The 15923-nt window shown below is 42.3% G+C and overlaps 1 protein-coding gene across 1 annotated transcript in view; it reads left to right on the top strand.

Moving 5' to 3' along the window:
- The window catches only part of LOC124795073 (exocyst complex component 5), a 112420-nt gene that overhangs the window by 85670 nt on the left and 10827 nt on the right, over positions 1 to 15923 (top strand). Inside the window, exons 13-14 of the mRNA XM_047258889.1 lie at positions 1357 to 1443; positions 1539 to 1644. Of these exons, the coding sequence (XP_047114845.1) occupies positions 1357 to 1443; positions 1539 to 1644 (193 nt within the window). The remainder of the gene's footprint in view (positions 1 to 1356; positions 1444 to 1538; positions 1645 to 15923) is intronic.

Below are 15923 nucleotides of genomic sequence, written 5' to 3'. Positions count from 1 at the left end.
AACCGTCTCCATGAAGCTGGGCTACAATCCCGCACACCGTTAGGCCGTCTTCCGCTCACGCCCCAACATCGTGCAGCCCGCTTCCAGTGGTGTCGCGACAGGCGTGAATGGAGGGACGAATGGAGACGTGTCGTCTTCAGCGATGAGAGTCGCTTCTGCCTTGGTGCCAATGATGGTCGTATGCGTGTTTGGCGCCGTGCAGGTGAGCGCCACAATCAGGACTGCATACGACCGAGGCACACAGGGCCAACACCCAGCACCATGGTGTGGGGAGCGATCTCCTACACTGGCCGTACACCACTGGTGATCGTCGAGGGGACACTGAATAGTGCACGGTACATCCAAACCGTCATCGAACCCATCGTTCTACCATTCCTAGACCGGCAAGGGAACTTGCTGTTCCAACAGGACAATGCATGTCCGCATGTATCCCGTGCCACCCAACGTGCTCTAGAAGGTGTAAGTCAACTACCCTGGCCAGCAAGATCTCCGGATCTGTCCCCCATTGAGCATGTTTGGGACTGGATGAAGCGTCGTCTCACGCGGTCTGCACGTCCAGCACGAAGGCTGGTCCAACTGAGGCGCCAGGTGGAAATGGCATGGCAAGCCGTTCCACAGGACTACATCCAGCATCTCTACGATCGTCTCCATGGGAGAATAGCAGCCTGCATTGCTGCGAAAGGTGGATATACACTGTACTAGTGCCGACATTGTGCATGCTCTGTTCCCTGTGTCTATGTGCCTGTGGTTCTGTCAGTGTGATCATGTGATATATCTGACCCCAGGAATGTGTCAATAAAGTTTCCCCTTCCTGGGACAATGAATTCACGGTGTTCTTATTTCAATTTCCAGGAGTGTATAATGCAGTATGTTCTTACAGATTTGTAAAGTCTAGTTAGTTGTGTGGTTTTCATCTCATGAATAGATTCACATCTTCATTGCTGGTAATTTGTCATGCGCACTGTAAACCTCTTGTAGCAAAAATCTCCACGTTTTGGAGATTTTAAACTGTGTAAGATTTCTAAGAACCAGTGTCGTTCACAGAAGAAATATGCGATGTGAAAACCTGAACTACACGTAATATAATCATACTAATGTTAAATGAATATAATTGTTTTTTTCTTCTTCTTTGTATTCACAGTTTCTGGATAAAATCTAGAGCATCTAGCTCTTCATCTGGATGGAAATTTCTCATTTGTTTCAGTTCCAAAGTTTACATAGATTTCCTCATTCCCTGGAGTTTTGCATTTTAAATGTGGAATAGGAATCTGATAGCTCTATGTATGTCAGTTTTCTCACATAATCTCCTGTAAAATGTACTGAATTAACAGAACTATTGAGTTTTATTTCCTCTAGGTCTACCCCTAAACATGGTGAATGTTTGCAGAAAAAGAAGTATATTTTGGAACAAACAGAACTGAAACTGGAAACGGGTTTAGACAGGTTTGTAAATGCTTTATGCACAGGATTATTTACATGCTGCAGTGTTTTAAGTGATCATCAGTTGTTTATTCATATTTCCTTTTTATCTTTGAAAGATCAATTAATGCAATTGTTGGTGGAGTAAAATTGTACCTCCAGAATGAACAGAAGAAAACAGATTTCAAACCAGAAACAGATGACTTAGATACACTGGCATCTCCTGTGAGTATTAATTATTACTTTTACATAAATGTATGATAAATGGCTGCTATATCTATATATTACACCTGGCAAGGTGTGGCTTGCAAACCTTTTCCCTCTAGCTAGACTTGTACAATGATGACACAGCCCTGCCACTGCCCCTCTGACCAATTGCAGGGATGATTGTCAGTTGTCAGGGATGATCAGTTGTCATGCATTGTATACTTCCTATATGTGAACATCTCAAGACTTAAACTATTAAACTTTGATTTTCATTTAATTGTGTGTGTCAAACTATTGTGTATATTAATGAAATATTTAAATACATAGCATAGTTTTATGTAATTTGGTTGTGACAAGTCCCTCAGTATCAGTATAAGTTCGCATTGTAGCAAAGCAAAGTTAATCTTCCAATGCCTCATTGCTCACAGCACTAAGCTGAGGAAATTTAATATAATTTCACGAATGCATGTTGCTCTAAAAAAATGGCTTTATTTTAACAGTGAAGTTAGCATTTTTTGAGTAATGATCTTGTAGCATCTCTTTCAGTTCTAGATAGCATGAATGGATCATTTTGTAAATTGCATGCTTTTTCTTGAAGATCACTTTTGACACTTCCAAGACTAATTTTCATTGCATTATTAAAGAAACTGGCATCTGGTTTTAGAGATTTCAAATCTTTAAAATGGCTGTGAACCTATTGGAGACTTCATCAATAATGGAAGCGAGTCTTGGAAAGTCTAATTTCTTGCATTCTTGTTTCAGTTCATAGTAATGTGGTAAATAAAAACCATTTTCATCATTTTGTTGCAATTTAAACAGTATTAAGTTTATACTGGAATCTATTAACATCCATTAACGTATCAGAAATGGAGCATTCCTGTCCTTGCAAACATAAATTCAAATTGGTCAAGTGATCTGTAAAATCTGTGTTGTTGTTGTGGTCTTCAGTCCAGAGACTGGTTTGATGCAGCTCTCCATGCTACTCTATCCTGTGCAAGCCTCTTCATCCCCGAATAACTATGCAATACTTCTGAATCTGCTTAGTGTATTCATCTCTTGGTCTCGCTCTACGATTTTTACCCTCCACGCTTCCTCCTCCAGTACTAAATTAGTGACCGCTTGATGCCTCAGAATGTGTCCTACCAATCGATCCCTTCTTCTAGTCAAGTTGTGCCACAAATTCCTCTTCTCCTCAATTCTTTTCAGTACCTCCTCATTAGTTACGTGATCTACCCATCTAATCTTCAGCGTTCTTCTGTAGCACCATATTTCGAAAGCTTCTATTCTCTTCTTGTCTAAACTAGTTATTGTCCATGTTTGACATACATATATGGCTACATTCCTTACAAATACTTTCAGAAAATACTTCCTGATAAATCTATATTATGTTAACAAATTTCTATTCTTCAGAAACACTTTACTTGCCACAGCCAGTCTACATTTTATATCCTCCCTACTTTGACAGTTATCAGTTATTTTGCTTCCCAAATAGCAAAACTCATTTACTACTTTGTGTTTCATTTCCTAATCTAATTCCCTCAGCATCACCTCATTTTGATCTGACTACATTCCATTATGCTTGTTTTGCTTTTGTTGATATTCATCTTATATCCCTCTTTGAAGCACTGTCCATTCTGTTCAGCTGCTCCTCCAGGTCCTTTGCTGTCTCTGAAAGAATTACAATGTCTTCGGCAAACCTCAAAGTTTTATTTCTTTTCCATGGATTTTAATTCTTACTCCACATTTTTCTTTCTGTTTCCTTTACTGCTTGCTCAATATACAGATTGAATAACATTGGAGATTGGCTACAACCCTGTCTCACTCCCTTCTCAACCACTGCTTCCCTTTCGAGCTCCTCGACTCTTATGACAGCCATCTGGTTTTTGTACAAATTGTAAATAGCCTTTTGCTCCCTGTATTTTACCCTTGCCACCTTCGGAATTTGAAAGAGAGTATTCCAGTCAACACTGTCAAAAGCTTTCTCTAAGGCTACGAATGCTAGAAAAGTAGGTTTGCCTTTCCTGAACCTATCTTCTAAGATAAGTCGTAGAGTCAGTTTTGCCTTGCGTGTTCCAACATTTCTACAGAATCCAAACTGATCTTCCCCAAGGTTGACTTCTATCAGTTTTTCCATACGCCTTTAAAGAATTTGTGTTAGTATTTTGCAACCATGACTTATTAAACTCATAGTTCCCGGTAATTTTCACACCTGTCAACACCTGCTTTCTTTGGGATTGGAATTATTATATTATTCTTGAAGCCTGAGGGTGTTTCACCTCTCTCGCACATCTTGCTCGCCAGATGGTAGAGTTTTATCAGGGCTGGCTCTCCTAGGGCTATCAGTAGCTCTAATGTAATGTTGTCTACTCCCAGGGCCTTGTCTCGACTTAGGTCTTTCAGTGCTCTGTCAAATTCTTCACGCAGTATCATATCTCCCATCTCTGTCATCTTGCATTTCCATAATATTGCCCTCAAGTACATCGCCCTTGTATAGACCCTCTATATATTCCTTCCACCTTTCCGCTTTTCCTTCTTTGCTTAGAACTGGTTTTCCATCTGAGCTCTTGATATTCATACAAGTGGTTCTATTTTCTCCAAAAGGTGTCTCTAATTTTCCTATAGGCAGTATCTATCTTACACATACTGATTTATGCCTCTACATATTTCCGTCTGTCTTCTAGCCACCCCTGCTTAGCCATTTTGCACTTCCTGTCGATCTCGTTTTTGAGACATTTCTGTTCCTTTCCACTTGCTTCATTTTTATATTTTCTACTTTCATCAATTAATTTCAATATATCTTCTGTTTCCTAAGAATTTCTACTAGCCCTCATCTGTTTACTTACTTGAACCTTTGCTGCCTTCACTATTTTACTTCTCAAAGCTACCCATCCTTCTTCTACTGCATCACTTTCCACTGTTCATGTCTGTTGTTCCCTATTTCTCTCTCTCTCTCTCTTTTTCTCTCTCTCTGAAACTCTGTACAGCCTCTGGTTCTTTCAGAGTATCCAAGTCCCATCTCCTTAAATTCTGTGAGAAATGCTAATTCTGAAAAAAGAGCCCAAAGTTTTTCAACTTCTGTAAAATCCATTTTTAGTTCCTTTATCAAAATAAATTAAAAACAAAGTAGCTAAATGTTTTTGTGCTGTCAGGCAATGAATTTCAGAATGAAGAAGTGTACCTCCATACTCTATATCAACATTTTTCAAAAATTGTTGAATTTTCATGAAGACAGTGATAGTTCCACATACTATATTCATAATTTTCCTTACATCTGTCATAGCAGACAGAATTCTGACACTTTCCTACACAATGTTTCATAAGAGATAAAGCCATTTATTCCATTTTCTTAATTGGCAAGCAAAGTCATTTTCCCTACCAAACATAGCAGATGCAGATTCAGTATAAATTGCTGACCTTTTTTGAAAACCATCAGTTTTGTCAACACACTTTTTAACAGCATTAAAAATATCCAAATTTCTTGTTCTGAACAAAGGAATTAAAGCAAGTAAATCTTCATATAGTGTATGCAAACAAGTGAACAATAATATCTCAGCAGAGACAGTTACAGAAATCTAAGAGCAGTGCGGACATTGCTGATATTGAATTGGAGGGAGCAGCACTCCCTGGAGGGGGGAGGGGGGGGGGGATGGCTTATAAGCCACACTTTGCCGGGCCTGCTATATATGGTTCCATATATATGTATGAATACCCTTGAGAAGCGGCAATTCTCTTATGTGTCATTAAGGAAAGGAGACACAATGAAGTAATAATGAGAAAAAGCATGAAAAAATTAATAAACTCAAATAAAGATATCTGACAACGGAAATCAGAACACAGTGCAACTGGCTGTAGGGTATGTTAGCGTGACACCTGTTTGTTTCATTAGAGACAAAATATTGGCTCATATTGGAAAAAATATGCTGAAGGAAATTAACTGTCACTTTTTTGAGAGAACCGTCTCATCACACACCATGTTATTTACAGAAATCACTGAAAAGTTAAGTCACGGTAACTAGATTGGGTCTGAACACTACTCCCTTTGTCTAACAACCAAATGTAGTGTAAAGAGGCTATAGCCAGAGGGCAGAGTCTTTGAGTTGTCAGTAGGCATACAAAAAAGAATGAAAGCTTTGCTAATGTTCAGACAAATTCTTTAATGAGCTAGAGTACATGTACATGTGTGTGCTCCCCCCCCCCCCCCCCCCCACACACACACACTTCTGTGCAGCTACATTGGGGCTGATGAACACAGACTGTAGCTGAGCAGGTGGGCTGGGACAAGAGGGTGTGATGTGTGGGATGGGTAGAGGGAGGAAGAGGTGGGAAGTAGGTGGAGGGGTTGAGGAAGGATAGCTGAGAGTGGAGGAGAAGTGCCATGTGTGTAATTCAGAATAGCTGGTATTCAAGGGAAGGATCCAGATGGCACAGGCTATGAAGCAGCCATTTAACTCTACCATGTTGTGCTCAGCAGCAGCATGTTCCATCAGTGGATAGTCAGCTCTGCCCTTAGCCACAATTTGATGGTGGCCGTTCATTCTGGTGGAGAGTTAGTTGGTTGTCATGCCCATATAAAATGTTATGGAGAAATTTCAGCAGATCTGGTATATGGCACGATTGCTTTCACATTTGCCCCGCCTCTGATGGAATAGGATCAGCTTTTGAAGGCCTAGAGTAGGATGTACCGGGTGGGTGAATTGGGCAACACTCTTACTCCTCCACTCACAAGCTCTGCCATTGTGATATCATCCTAGAAGTCCAGCATGATCTCCAATCCTGGCATTATATTTTCAGCATCTGTTATTTGGTGAGTAGTCTCCCTTACTCCCAAATTAGTTACATTTTGCCTGAAATTTCCTATCACATGAAGAGTACAGATTTTCATGTTCATGGGAGTTACAAGGGAATAATGTCTATTAAATAGCTGATGCTGTGGGATGAGATATTTTTCCACAAGAGCAGAAGAGTAGGTAGCAGAAACCTGTTCTAAAGAAAAATTAATCGAGCATAAAGACTTTTAGAGACCAGAAATATCTTCTGTAGGAATTAAAAGACATTAAATAATACAAAATATGAGTCTCGGTAAAGAAACAGTCTCCAGGATCACAGAGTAATACAAACTCGTGAAACTAAAATTTATTTCTTCAAGAATAAAAATACCTTCCCTTTCAAATTTATCTTGTTTTTAGTTCTAACTGAATTTCAGATTGTCAGTGATAAGTGATATGACAGCTTAAAACAATTTTAGAGCACCAATAAAGCAAAACGTATTTTAACATGCCACAAAAAAAGAGTTCAGGAAATTTTTAAATTTTGACCTAGAGTTTCAGGTACAACCACCAAATATTGATATAAAAGACAACTTCTGTTGACCTTGTATATTATTTGAATACGACACCACTGTTGGCCAGTTTGAATCAGTCATTTTCAAGAGTACTTAATAAACGTATACGAGTCATATCAAATTTTGTTGCAGGTTTAAATCACTTGACGTAGTTTAATTACTTTGATACACAGAATACAGAATTTTTCCATTACAATTAATTGTAATGTTTATTAATGATAATTTGCTATGAACATGTTTACTTCTATGTAAATCAACTCAACCAATTTGACAGTTCCATTCAAAGAAGCTTAAAAGTGTGTGTGTGTGTGTGTGTGTGTGTGTGTGTGTGTGTGTGTGTGTGTGTGTGCGCGTGCGTGCATGCTCACATGCGTGTGTGCATCTAAACACACGCGTGCACGCACGTGCCCACACACACACACACACACACACACACAAACACACACACACGTGAGCTTCTGTGACTTTCCCAGGAGCTACGCTCCCAAATCCCAAATGCATTCGACACATATGTTGTGTGCATCTCCTCCTTTCTTTCTCTCTCTCTCTCTCTCTCTCTCTCTCTATCTATCTATCTATCTCTCTGTTTCTCTATCTCCTCCTCTCTGTACCTCCTCCCACTCCCTCTTCTTTGTCTATCTCCTCCGCCTCCTCTCTCTGCCCATTCCTTCCTCCCCCTTCCCTCTGCCCATATCCTCCTGCCCCTCTCTTTATCCATCTTCCCCTCTCCCCTCCTCACTTTCAAACTACCCACTCTCCCTGTCCATCACCTTCTTTCCACCTATCTGTCCACCTCCTCCCTCTGCGCTCCATCCCCCCATTAAGCCATACCAGTCTGCTTGGAAGGCATGCCGATACTCCCTGCACAGCACATATTTTCCCCCTCCCCCTCTCTCTCTCTCTCTCTGTTCTTATCCTCCTCCTCCCAGATCTATCCACCTCCTGCTCTGTCTCAGCCCACATCCTCCTGCTCTGTCTCTGCCATCACATTCTCCACCCTTTCTCTCTGTCCATCTCCTTCTCCATCCTCTGTCCATCCACTCCACCCCATCTCTCTATGCCCACCCTCTCCTGTATACCTGTCAACCTTCCCCAACCATGCACATTCACACATGTAGACCCTGCAAAACAGATTGGCAAAGCAGGCCAATACTGCTACACTACAACATGCCTGTTGTGCAGGGATGCATACTTAAGGGAGGGTGGAAAACAGTTTTTCACCTGTATCTTCACTCCTGTGGGGGCTAGGAGGTTCTAACTCTCATAGTGCTAATACTCATGAAAACTGCTGCCTGTCTGCTAAATTTGGTTGAAGTCAATCCAGGGATTTGGTAGGAAATGCTAAACAGAAATACATGCTTGCTGCTTTATATTGTGTAGTTACAAGCAGTCAACTGTTCTTCTACTCTCACTTTGGAATAACGCTACTTTTCAAAACTACTATGCCCCCAGAGAACCCCACCATGAGTCCATGATAGTGTACAGTCCATGGCTTGCTGAGATATATGATAAGGCATCCCCACAAAGACCCTCTCAGTATGACACCCAGAATGCCATTGAAATCCATTCTCCAAAAAGCTTAATCCCTTAGAAATGTCAGTAGAATATAAAATATCCCCTTGCACACAAAAGTTAAACCATTCTGGACTGACTACAGAGCTAGTCTCCTCCACCTTATCCTTCTGACCAAAACTGACACAACTCCACATCAAACTTTTCCTTCCGCAGTTCACATCTCTATCCAAATGTGGTCCACCTCCACTCTGACTTATTCCGCTCCTGGTTAGCTTCCAGGCATTTGCAGTCTCAAGACAGAGTAAGAATGTTGATCCACAATGTGCGAAAAACCCCATGATCCAATCCCCTCCTCCCCCCCCCCCCCCCCCCCCCTCCTACCGACAAAGAGGCTCCACACTGTTGTGATGAACTGCAGAGATTACTTGGCAAAAAGTCTCAAGCATCTGTCACATCCCCAAACATGCCCTGCTGAAGAGATCCAATTTGATAAGTCCAGCAACACTTCCAAAGCTCACGCAAATCCTAGGGACCATCCCAGAGCTTCTTACCAAAAGTCATCTTTGTTTTCATACCCAGCACACCCAGCAGCTCACTCACTGTATATTTCCTGAAATCCACAAGCAGAGGTACACTTGATCCTCAATTGTAACAGGTTATTGTGCTCCTTTGGAAAGGATTGCCATTCTAACCAACAAACACCTCGAACTCATTGGTCGTACATCAAGGATACCAAGCCCTTCCTACACTGTCTCAACATAATTTCTACCCTTTTACCACACAACTTCCTATTTATTACTGTTGACACAATCTCCCTTGCCTTTTTACTACGCAACACTAATTCTCGAAATATCCTTCAGACATCAGATTTATCAATTCACTCTTAATACAGATGAACAACTATATCTTTGTCCACATCTGTTTCTTCTTTGAAGAGAAGATAAACAAACCCACCCATGATGTGGATATGGATATGGATATTCACATGTTAGACCCCCCGCCACCCCACCCTGGGGATCTACAACTCATTTGTGAGTATGAGATTGGCACACATGGACCCCCTGCTCTTGCAGTACTGCTTCCTTTTCTGTGCTGCATTTATGTCTTCTCACCCCCCTGGGGGACAGAGTCTTTTGTAAAATTGGGTAACCAAAACTTACGAATGTATCACTTTCATCTTTCTCTCCTTTCTCGATCTCACTTCTCCTGCCCTTCCTCCACTTCAATGTTTAAGGTCTCCATTTTCGTCTTTCTTCCTTCCTATGCTTGAAGGCCAGCTCACAAATTTTATGCATAGAGGGTGACTGCATAATTCCCAGCACCCAGGTCAACAAGTGGGGCTCATGCATTCCCCCTGGAAAAGGCTAGGCTCAGAGAGGGGTGATTGCCTGAGCCAATGCCTTCCCAATTGCCAATTGGTACCCCTCTGTCTGGAGTTTGGGAGGTGTGACCTGAGGTGCGAACAATCACCTAAGGCACTTTTGCTCCTTTCTGTGGGGCCCTCAGAAGGAAGGAGCACGCAATCACAGATGTTGGCAATCATGGTGGATTCACACTCGATGAGTACATCAACTCCATCAATATAGCCTCTGTCTAAGAAATGGATATGGAATGAGGCCCATGGACACGACAAACCATCCAGCTGAACTTGCTACCTCACAGTGTCATCACAGGAGGAGGTCAGAATTTTTCTACAGGGACCTGTTCATTATTTAGAAAGTTGTGACACAGTGATGGCCCACTAAACTTCTGCACTCGCCTTCACAGTGGAACTTTGCTTCTAGAACACACAGTGCCTTTCAAGCACAAAACTGCTTAAAGCTACACTCCTCCACAGATAACCTGTTCGTGTAGAGGCTCGTTGAACACTGACTTCTTCATGTGGCATTTTATACACTCAGCTCCTTGATTGAATGACAGAGAGATATACAAAATTATCTCTCTGATCAGGGTGTAACCACAGTCCATCGGGTTATGAAGAGGGATGATGCAGAATTCATGCATACCCGCATCTTTTTCTTAATATTTGATCAAGTGGAACTCTCATTAAAGATTGTGGCAGGCTATGAAGTCATCATCATCAGTGTAAAAATGCAGTCAGATGTGTAACGTATGGCAAGAACGTTCATGAGGGAGATTCCTCACCTCCTCCTCCCCACTGCATCAATTGCAATGGCAACTATGCCACTTCATCCTGTGAATGCCATGTGCACCTCAGTGAGTGAGCCATTCAAGAGATCCTGGTGATGGAAATCATACCCATCAATGATGGTTGCAAAATTTTAACTAGCCGAAAGCCTTGCATACCTTTGTCCAGCAGTCATAGTACCGTTCATGCTACCACATGACCCACAAAAACTATGGCCATGCAGACCTGCAATCTCCAGTTCAGTACTACAGTTGTGAAATCACCTAGTGCTAAGTTGATGTCCTCACCTCTGCCCACTACAGTTCTCATCCCACCAAAAAACCTTCACCCATACTAGTGAAGTCACTTGTGACACAGCCAGAAGAACAGAAATTTAAAAAGGAATACCTTGTAAGTCATCAAACATCTGGGTCCATGTTTGACAAATGCAAAGGTACTAAAATGTCAAACAAAGACAAACGTTCTACCCCTTCTCCAACTCTTCAACAGCGACACCGTGCAGCACCTTTGTTTTGTTGTCCTCCATTTCACCAGTGCAAATCACCAACCGTTTCCGCACCCTGAAGTCAGTTGACTGACCCAGTGAGGTTCTTGGTACTTCTGAAGAAATATTGGAATGGGATCCTCCAGCTTCAGAACCTTAAATAGTTCACAGCCGAAATGTGCCACTGGCGGCAGACAAAGTAATTGCCTCTTATAAGAGAAAAACACTGATCAGTAAGACCATTACGACCACCTACCTTATAGCCTCTGTGCCCACCTTTGGGGCAGATAACAGTGCAACATGTCAAGGCATTGAAGCTATGAGGCCTTAGTATGTTGCTGGAGGGAGCTGGCACCACATCTGCATACACAAGTCACCTAATTTCCATAAATTCTGAGGGGGGGGGGTGATGAGCTCTATGTTCAGTCATATCCCAGATGTGTTCGATCGGGCTCAGATCTGGGAGTTGGAGGCTAGCACACCAATTGGAACTCATCGCTGTGTTCCTTGAACAACTCCATCACACTTATGGCCTTGGGACATGATGCATTATCTTGTGGAAAAATGCCACTGCTATCGATAAACATGATGGATTCGTGCCCTCCCATTGCCAACCGTATAATGCTCTGCCACTGTGCCAACATCCAGTGCCAATGCTCATGTGACCATTTCAGTCATAATTGCCAGTGTGATTGTGTTAACAATAGCACATGCATGGGTTGTCGGCTGCAGAGGCCCATTGTTAAGGAGTGTTCAGACACATTTGTACTCCACCCAGCATTAAAGTCTGATGTTATTGCACCACAGTTCACTGCCTATCCTGTTTTACTAGTCTGCCCAGCCTGTGATGTCCGCCATGTATTGAGGGATGGCTGCCAAACCCCACGACATCTGAACGTCGTTTCACCTTGGTTTTCGCCACTCCTCGAACACCCGACAAGTCATGCAGTTTCCAAATGCTCGTTCTGAGCCTCTGCGCCATTGCAATCTGGCCCTGGTCAAACTCAGATATATTGCATGCCTTCCCCATGCTACCAACGGACAACATGCTCACTGATACTACATGCACTGTGCGTGTGTCTGACTAGCATTAATTCCTCACCAGGTGACGCTGCCACCACATGGGCATTTTTATATCGATAGTAGGTCGGTGGTCATAATATTCTGGCTCATTAGTGTATCTCTTATCATCTAATATGGCTAATCTTCAATAGAACGTTTCCATCATCAGTTCACACAGGGCAGACTTATTGTTGCTAATTTTATCACAATTCCCAGTTGGTTTATGCCTCCAAAAAAAACAAAATTACACCCTCAAGACTATTTTGATCTCTTACCCTTCACACTCTGTGTTTCGGCCCTCCTTCCAAGATAGCAACTCCAACTCATGAGGGAGTTGTGACACTCGTTTGGGACGACATCCATAGCCAAACCATTTCATTGAACACCCAGCTACAAGCTGTTGGTGTCTGTCTTTCTCTCTCCAGTTATACCTTTCCTCTTTTGTAATATCTACTTATCCCCATCCTTTGATCTCATCAGTGCAGATATACTGCAGCTTACTGCTCAGCTCTCTCAACCCATTCTGATACAGTGCCCACCGTCCCATTTGGGGCTCTTTGAGAACCTGCCTAAGAGGCTCTCTCCTGGCAGATATTCTTAACCAGCTTACTCTCATTTCTCTCAACACTGGTCAACCCACATTCCTTTCCGATTCTACACACATTTTCTCTTACCTGGATCTCTCACTCTGCACTGCACAGCTTGCCCAACACCTCTCAGACACATACTCGTGCAACCATTTCCCAAGCATATTTCATCTGCAAACTCATGTCCCATTGTGCACAAGACCAACTGGCAGCTTTCTAAAACTGACTGACGACTATACTCTTCACTGGTAACCTTCGACAAACAACACTTCCACAGCAATGATGATCAGTCACAGTAACTTACGAATGTTATTCTTACCGCCAAAGAATGTTTTGTCCCCTGAACCTCTTCCCTACCCCGTTGTGTCCCAGTCCCCTGGTATACTGACGAATGCTGCAACATGGCTCATAAGAAGAGACATGTGTCTTTGAACACCATCCCACAAAGGACAGCTGTATTCACTATAAACAGTTACACACAGTGTGTCTTCGCATTATCAGAAATAGCAAAAAAACTAGTTGGATCTCTTTTACTAATTATTTTAACCGTTTTATTCCCTCTTCTGTTGTTTGGGGGTAACCTTCGTCGGAGTTTTGGAAACGAGGTATATCTCCTGATTCCTGACCTGACTGTAGAGAACAATGTCATTGTGGCCCAACATAATACTTTGAAGAGATCTTGAGCTCTGCAAGAAGCAAGCAGAGGAGGCACAGGAGATATCTTTGCCCTCACAGAATCACAAATGCTACAATACCCTTTTTATCATGATGGAACTCAAACATACTCTCACCTCTTCACAATCCTCTGCTTCAGGACTGGACAATATTCACATTCAGATATCGCAGTACCTACCTCTTGCCGGCAAGCAATTTCTTATTCGTACGTACAATCGCATCTGCACATACAGCGCGTTTCCCAGTCACTGATGTGAAGCCACTGTAATCCTCATACCCAAGCATGGTAAGGACAAACATCTTCCATCCAACTACTGCCCAATTTCCCTCACCAGCAGTGTCTGCAAGGTAATGGAAGACATGATCAATGGTCAGCTGGTATGGTAGCTTGAGTCTCGGAATTTGCTAACAAATGCATGATGTTGATTTTGTAAGCACCACTCTGCAGTTGGTCTAGTCACTGTCAACCCACACTATGAACAATTTTCTGTGGAAATTGCAAACTGTAGCTGTGTTTTTTGATCTAGAGAAGGCTTATGACACCATACAATTTACATATGTGGCTGCCGAGGCCACGTGCCCCATCTCATTCAGGAGTTTTTAAAAGACCATGTTTTCAAGGCACATGTGGGTTCAGCTTTGTCGAGCATTTTTATTCAGGAGAATGGGGTGGGGGCTCTGTGCTAGACATAGCTCTATCTGCCACAGCAGTTAACCCTGTCATAGACTGTCTCTAACAAGGCATCTCAGGCTCTCTTTTTGTCGATGACTTTGTAATATACTGCAGCTCTCAACAGACCTGTTTACTTGAGCACAGCATGGAGCATCAACAATGGCTTCCACTTTTCCACTGTCTGTCTGAACATCTGGGGGCATAAAGAGTTTCTTCAGTCGTCCTCACATCTCGGTCCTGTTGCTCTTCCATTTGTCAGTTCTTGGGGCTCACACTAGATAGGAAATTCTGTTGATCCTCCTACATATCTTATCTGTCAGCACTCTGTACCCAATCTATAAATATCATACATGTTGTAAATTGTACTTCATATGGAGCAGATCGGAAAATCCTCATCCACTTATACCAATCCCTTGTCCAATCAAAAATGGACTATGTGTGTCTCGTTTAATCATCTTCACAACTGTCTGTTTGATGCTATCTCAACACAATTGATCATCAAGGCATATGTTTGGCCACTGGAGCTTTCTGCACTAGCCTAGTAATGAGGCTCTATCAAAAACTGCTGAACTACCACTGTCATACTGGCACGATGTTCTCCTCAGCAGATACACATGTTGTCTGCCCTCAGTGCCCAACCATCCGTTCTGTGAGTCCTTTTTGAAAACTCCCTTGACCGCTAATATGGGGTAAGTGCGACTTCTTTGTTGCCTCCTGGAGTTCACTGTCATATACTGCTTCAGAAGCTGAACCTCATGTTGCCTGCTACATTCCTGATGGGTGAGAGCTGTTCCCCACCTTGGCTTCATGTAGAGGTCTGTGTTAATCTTAGACTTAGTTTGCTTTTCATGGACATTGTCTATGTTTGACCTATAGCTGTAAGTTTCTCGAACTTTGCACACAACTTCGAGGCAGCACCGTCGTCTACATTGATGGCTCTAAGACCACCCGTGGTGTTGGATGCACCTTTGTCATTGGCAACAAACATTTTATATACCAGCCTCTAGACCAGTGCTTGATTTTTACTGCAGAGTTTTCCGCCCTCTATCATGCCACCAGTGCATCTGAGGACACAGGCTTCTCAATTGTGTATTATGTTCCGATTCACTTAGTGATCTCCAGAGCCTCTGTGTACTATACACATACCACCCCTTAGTGCAACAAATGCACGAATGCCTCCTCACTAACAGATGATGGAGCCAATGTGATGTTCATGTGGGTCTCTGGTCATGTCGGAGTGTCTGGGAAGGAAACTACCAAGGCTGCAGTCCAACTACCTAGGCCTTTTAGCTATTTGGTCCCTTCAGTTAATCTCTTTGTTGTGGCACATTGTGTCCCTGGGAAATTAAACAACTCCCAACAGCTTGGACAACTTCCTCTTGCCCCTCTTGTTTCAGGAAGATACTTTTAGCTCAGCTGTGTACTGGGCAGCTTCATTTTAGTCACCATCATTTGTTAAGAGGAGGCCTCACACACCTCTGTGTTTACTGCAACCAACCACTGATAGTGTGACATTTTCTCACACAATGTCGATTTTATAACTTTTTATGTTTTAATGTATGTTTGCCATCTGAATTATCAGATATTTTAGCAAACACAGTTGCAGATCGCATTTTGCTTTTTATTCATTGTAATAATATGGCAAAGGAAATTTAATTTTCAACCATTTAAACATCCACCTCAAATGGGAACTGATTGTTTTTAGCTACCCCTCTACTCCAGGCTCTGAGTATTATTGACTTCAACTTCATCTGGTAATTGACCATTTTAAATTTCGAAAAGGCCACTTTTGACAGCTGTTTTGTGCTCTA

Source organism: Schistocerca piceifrons, chromosome 1 (genome assembly GCF_021461385.2).
Source record: "Schistocerca piceifrons isolate TAMUIC-IGC-003096 chromosome 1, iqSchPice1.1, whole genome shotgun sequence".
NCBI classification, from domain to species: Eukaryota; Metazoa; Arthropoda; class Insecta; order Orthoptera; family Acrididae; genus Schistocerca; species Schistocerca piceifrons.
Note: the sequence above shows the minus strand (reverse complement) of the source record. Positions and strands in the feature narration are given on the sequence as shown.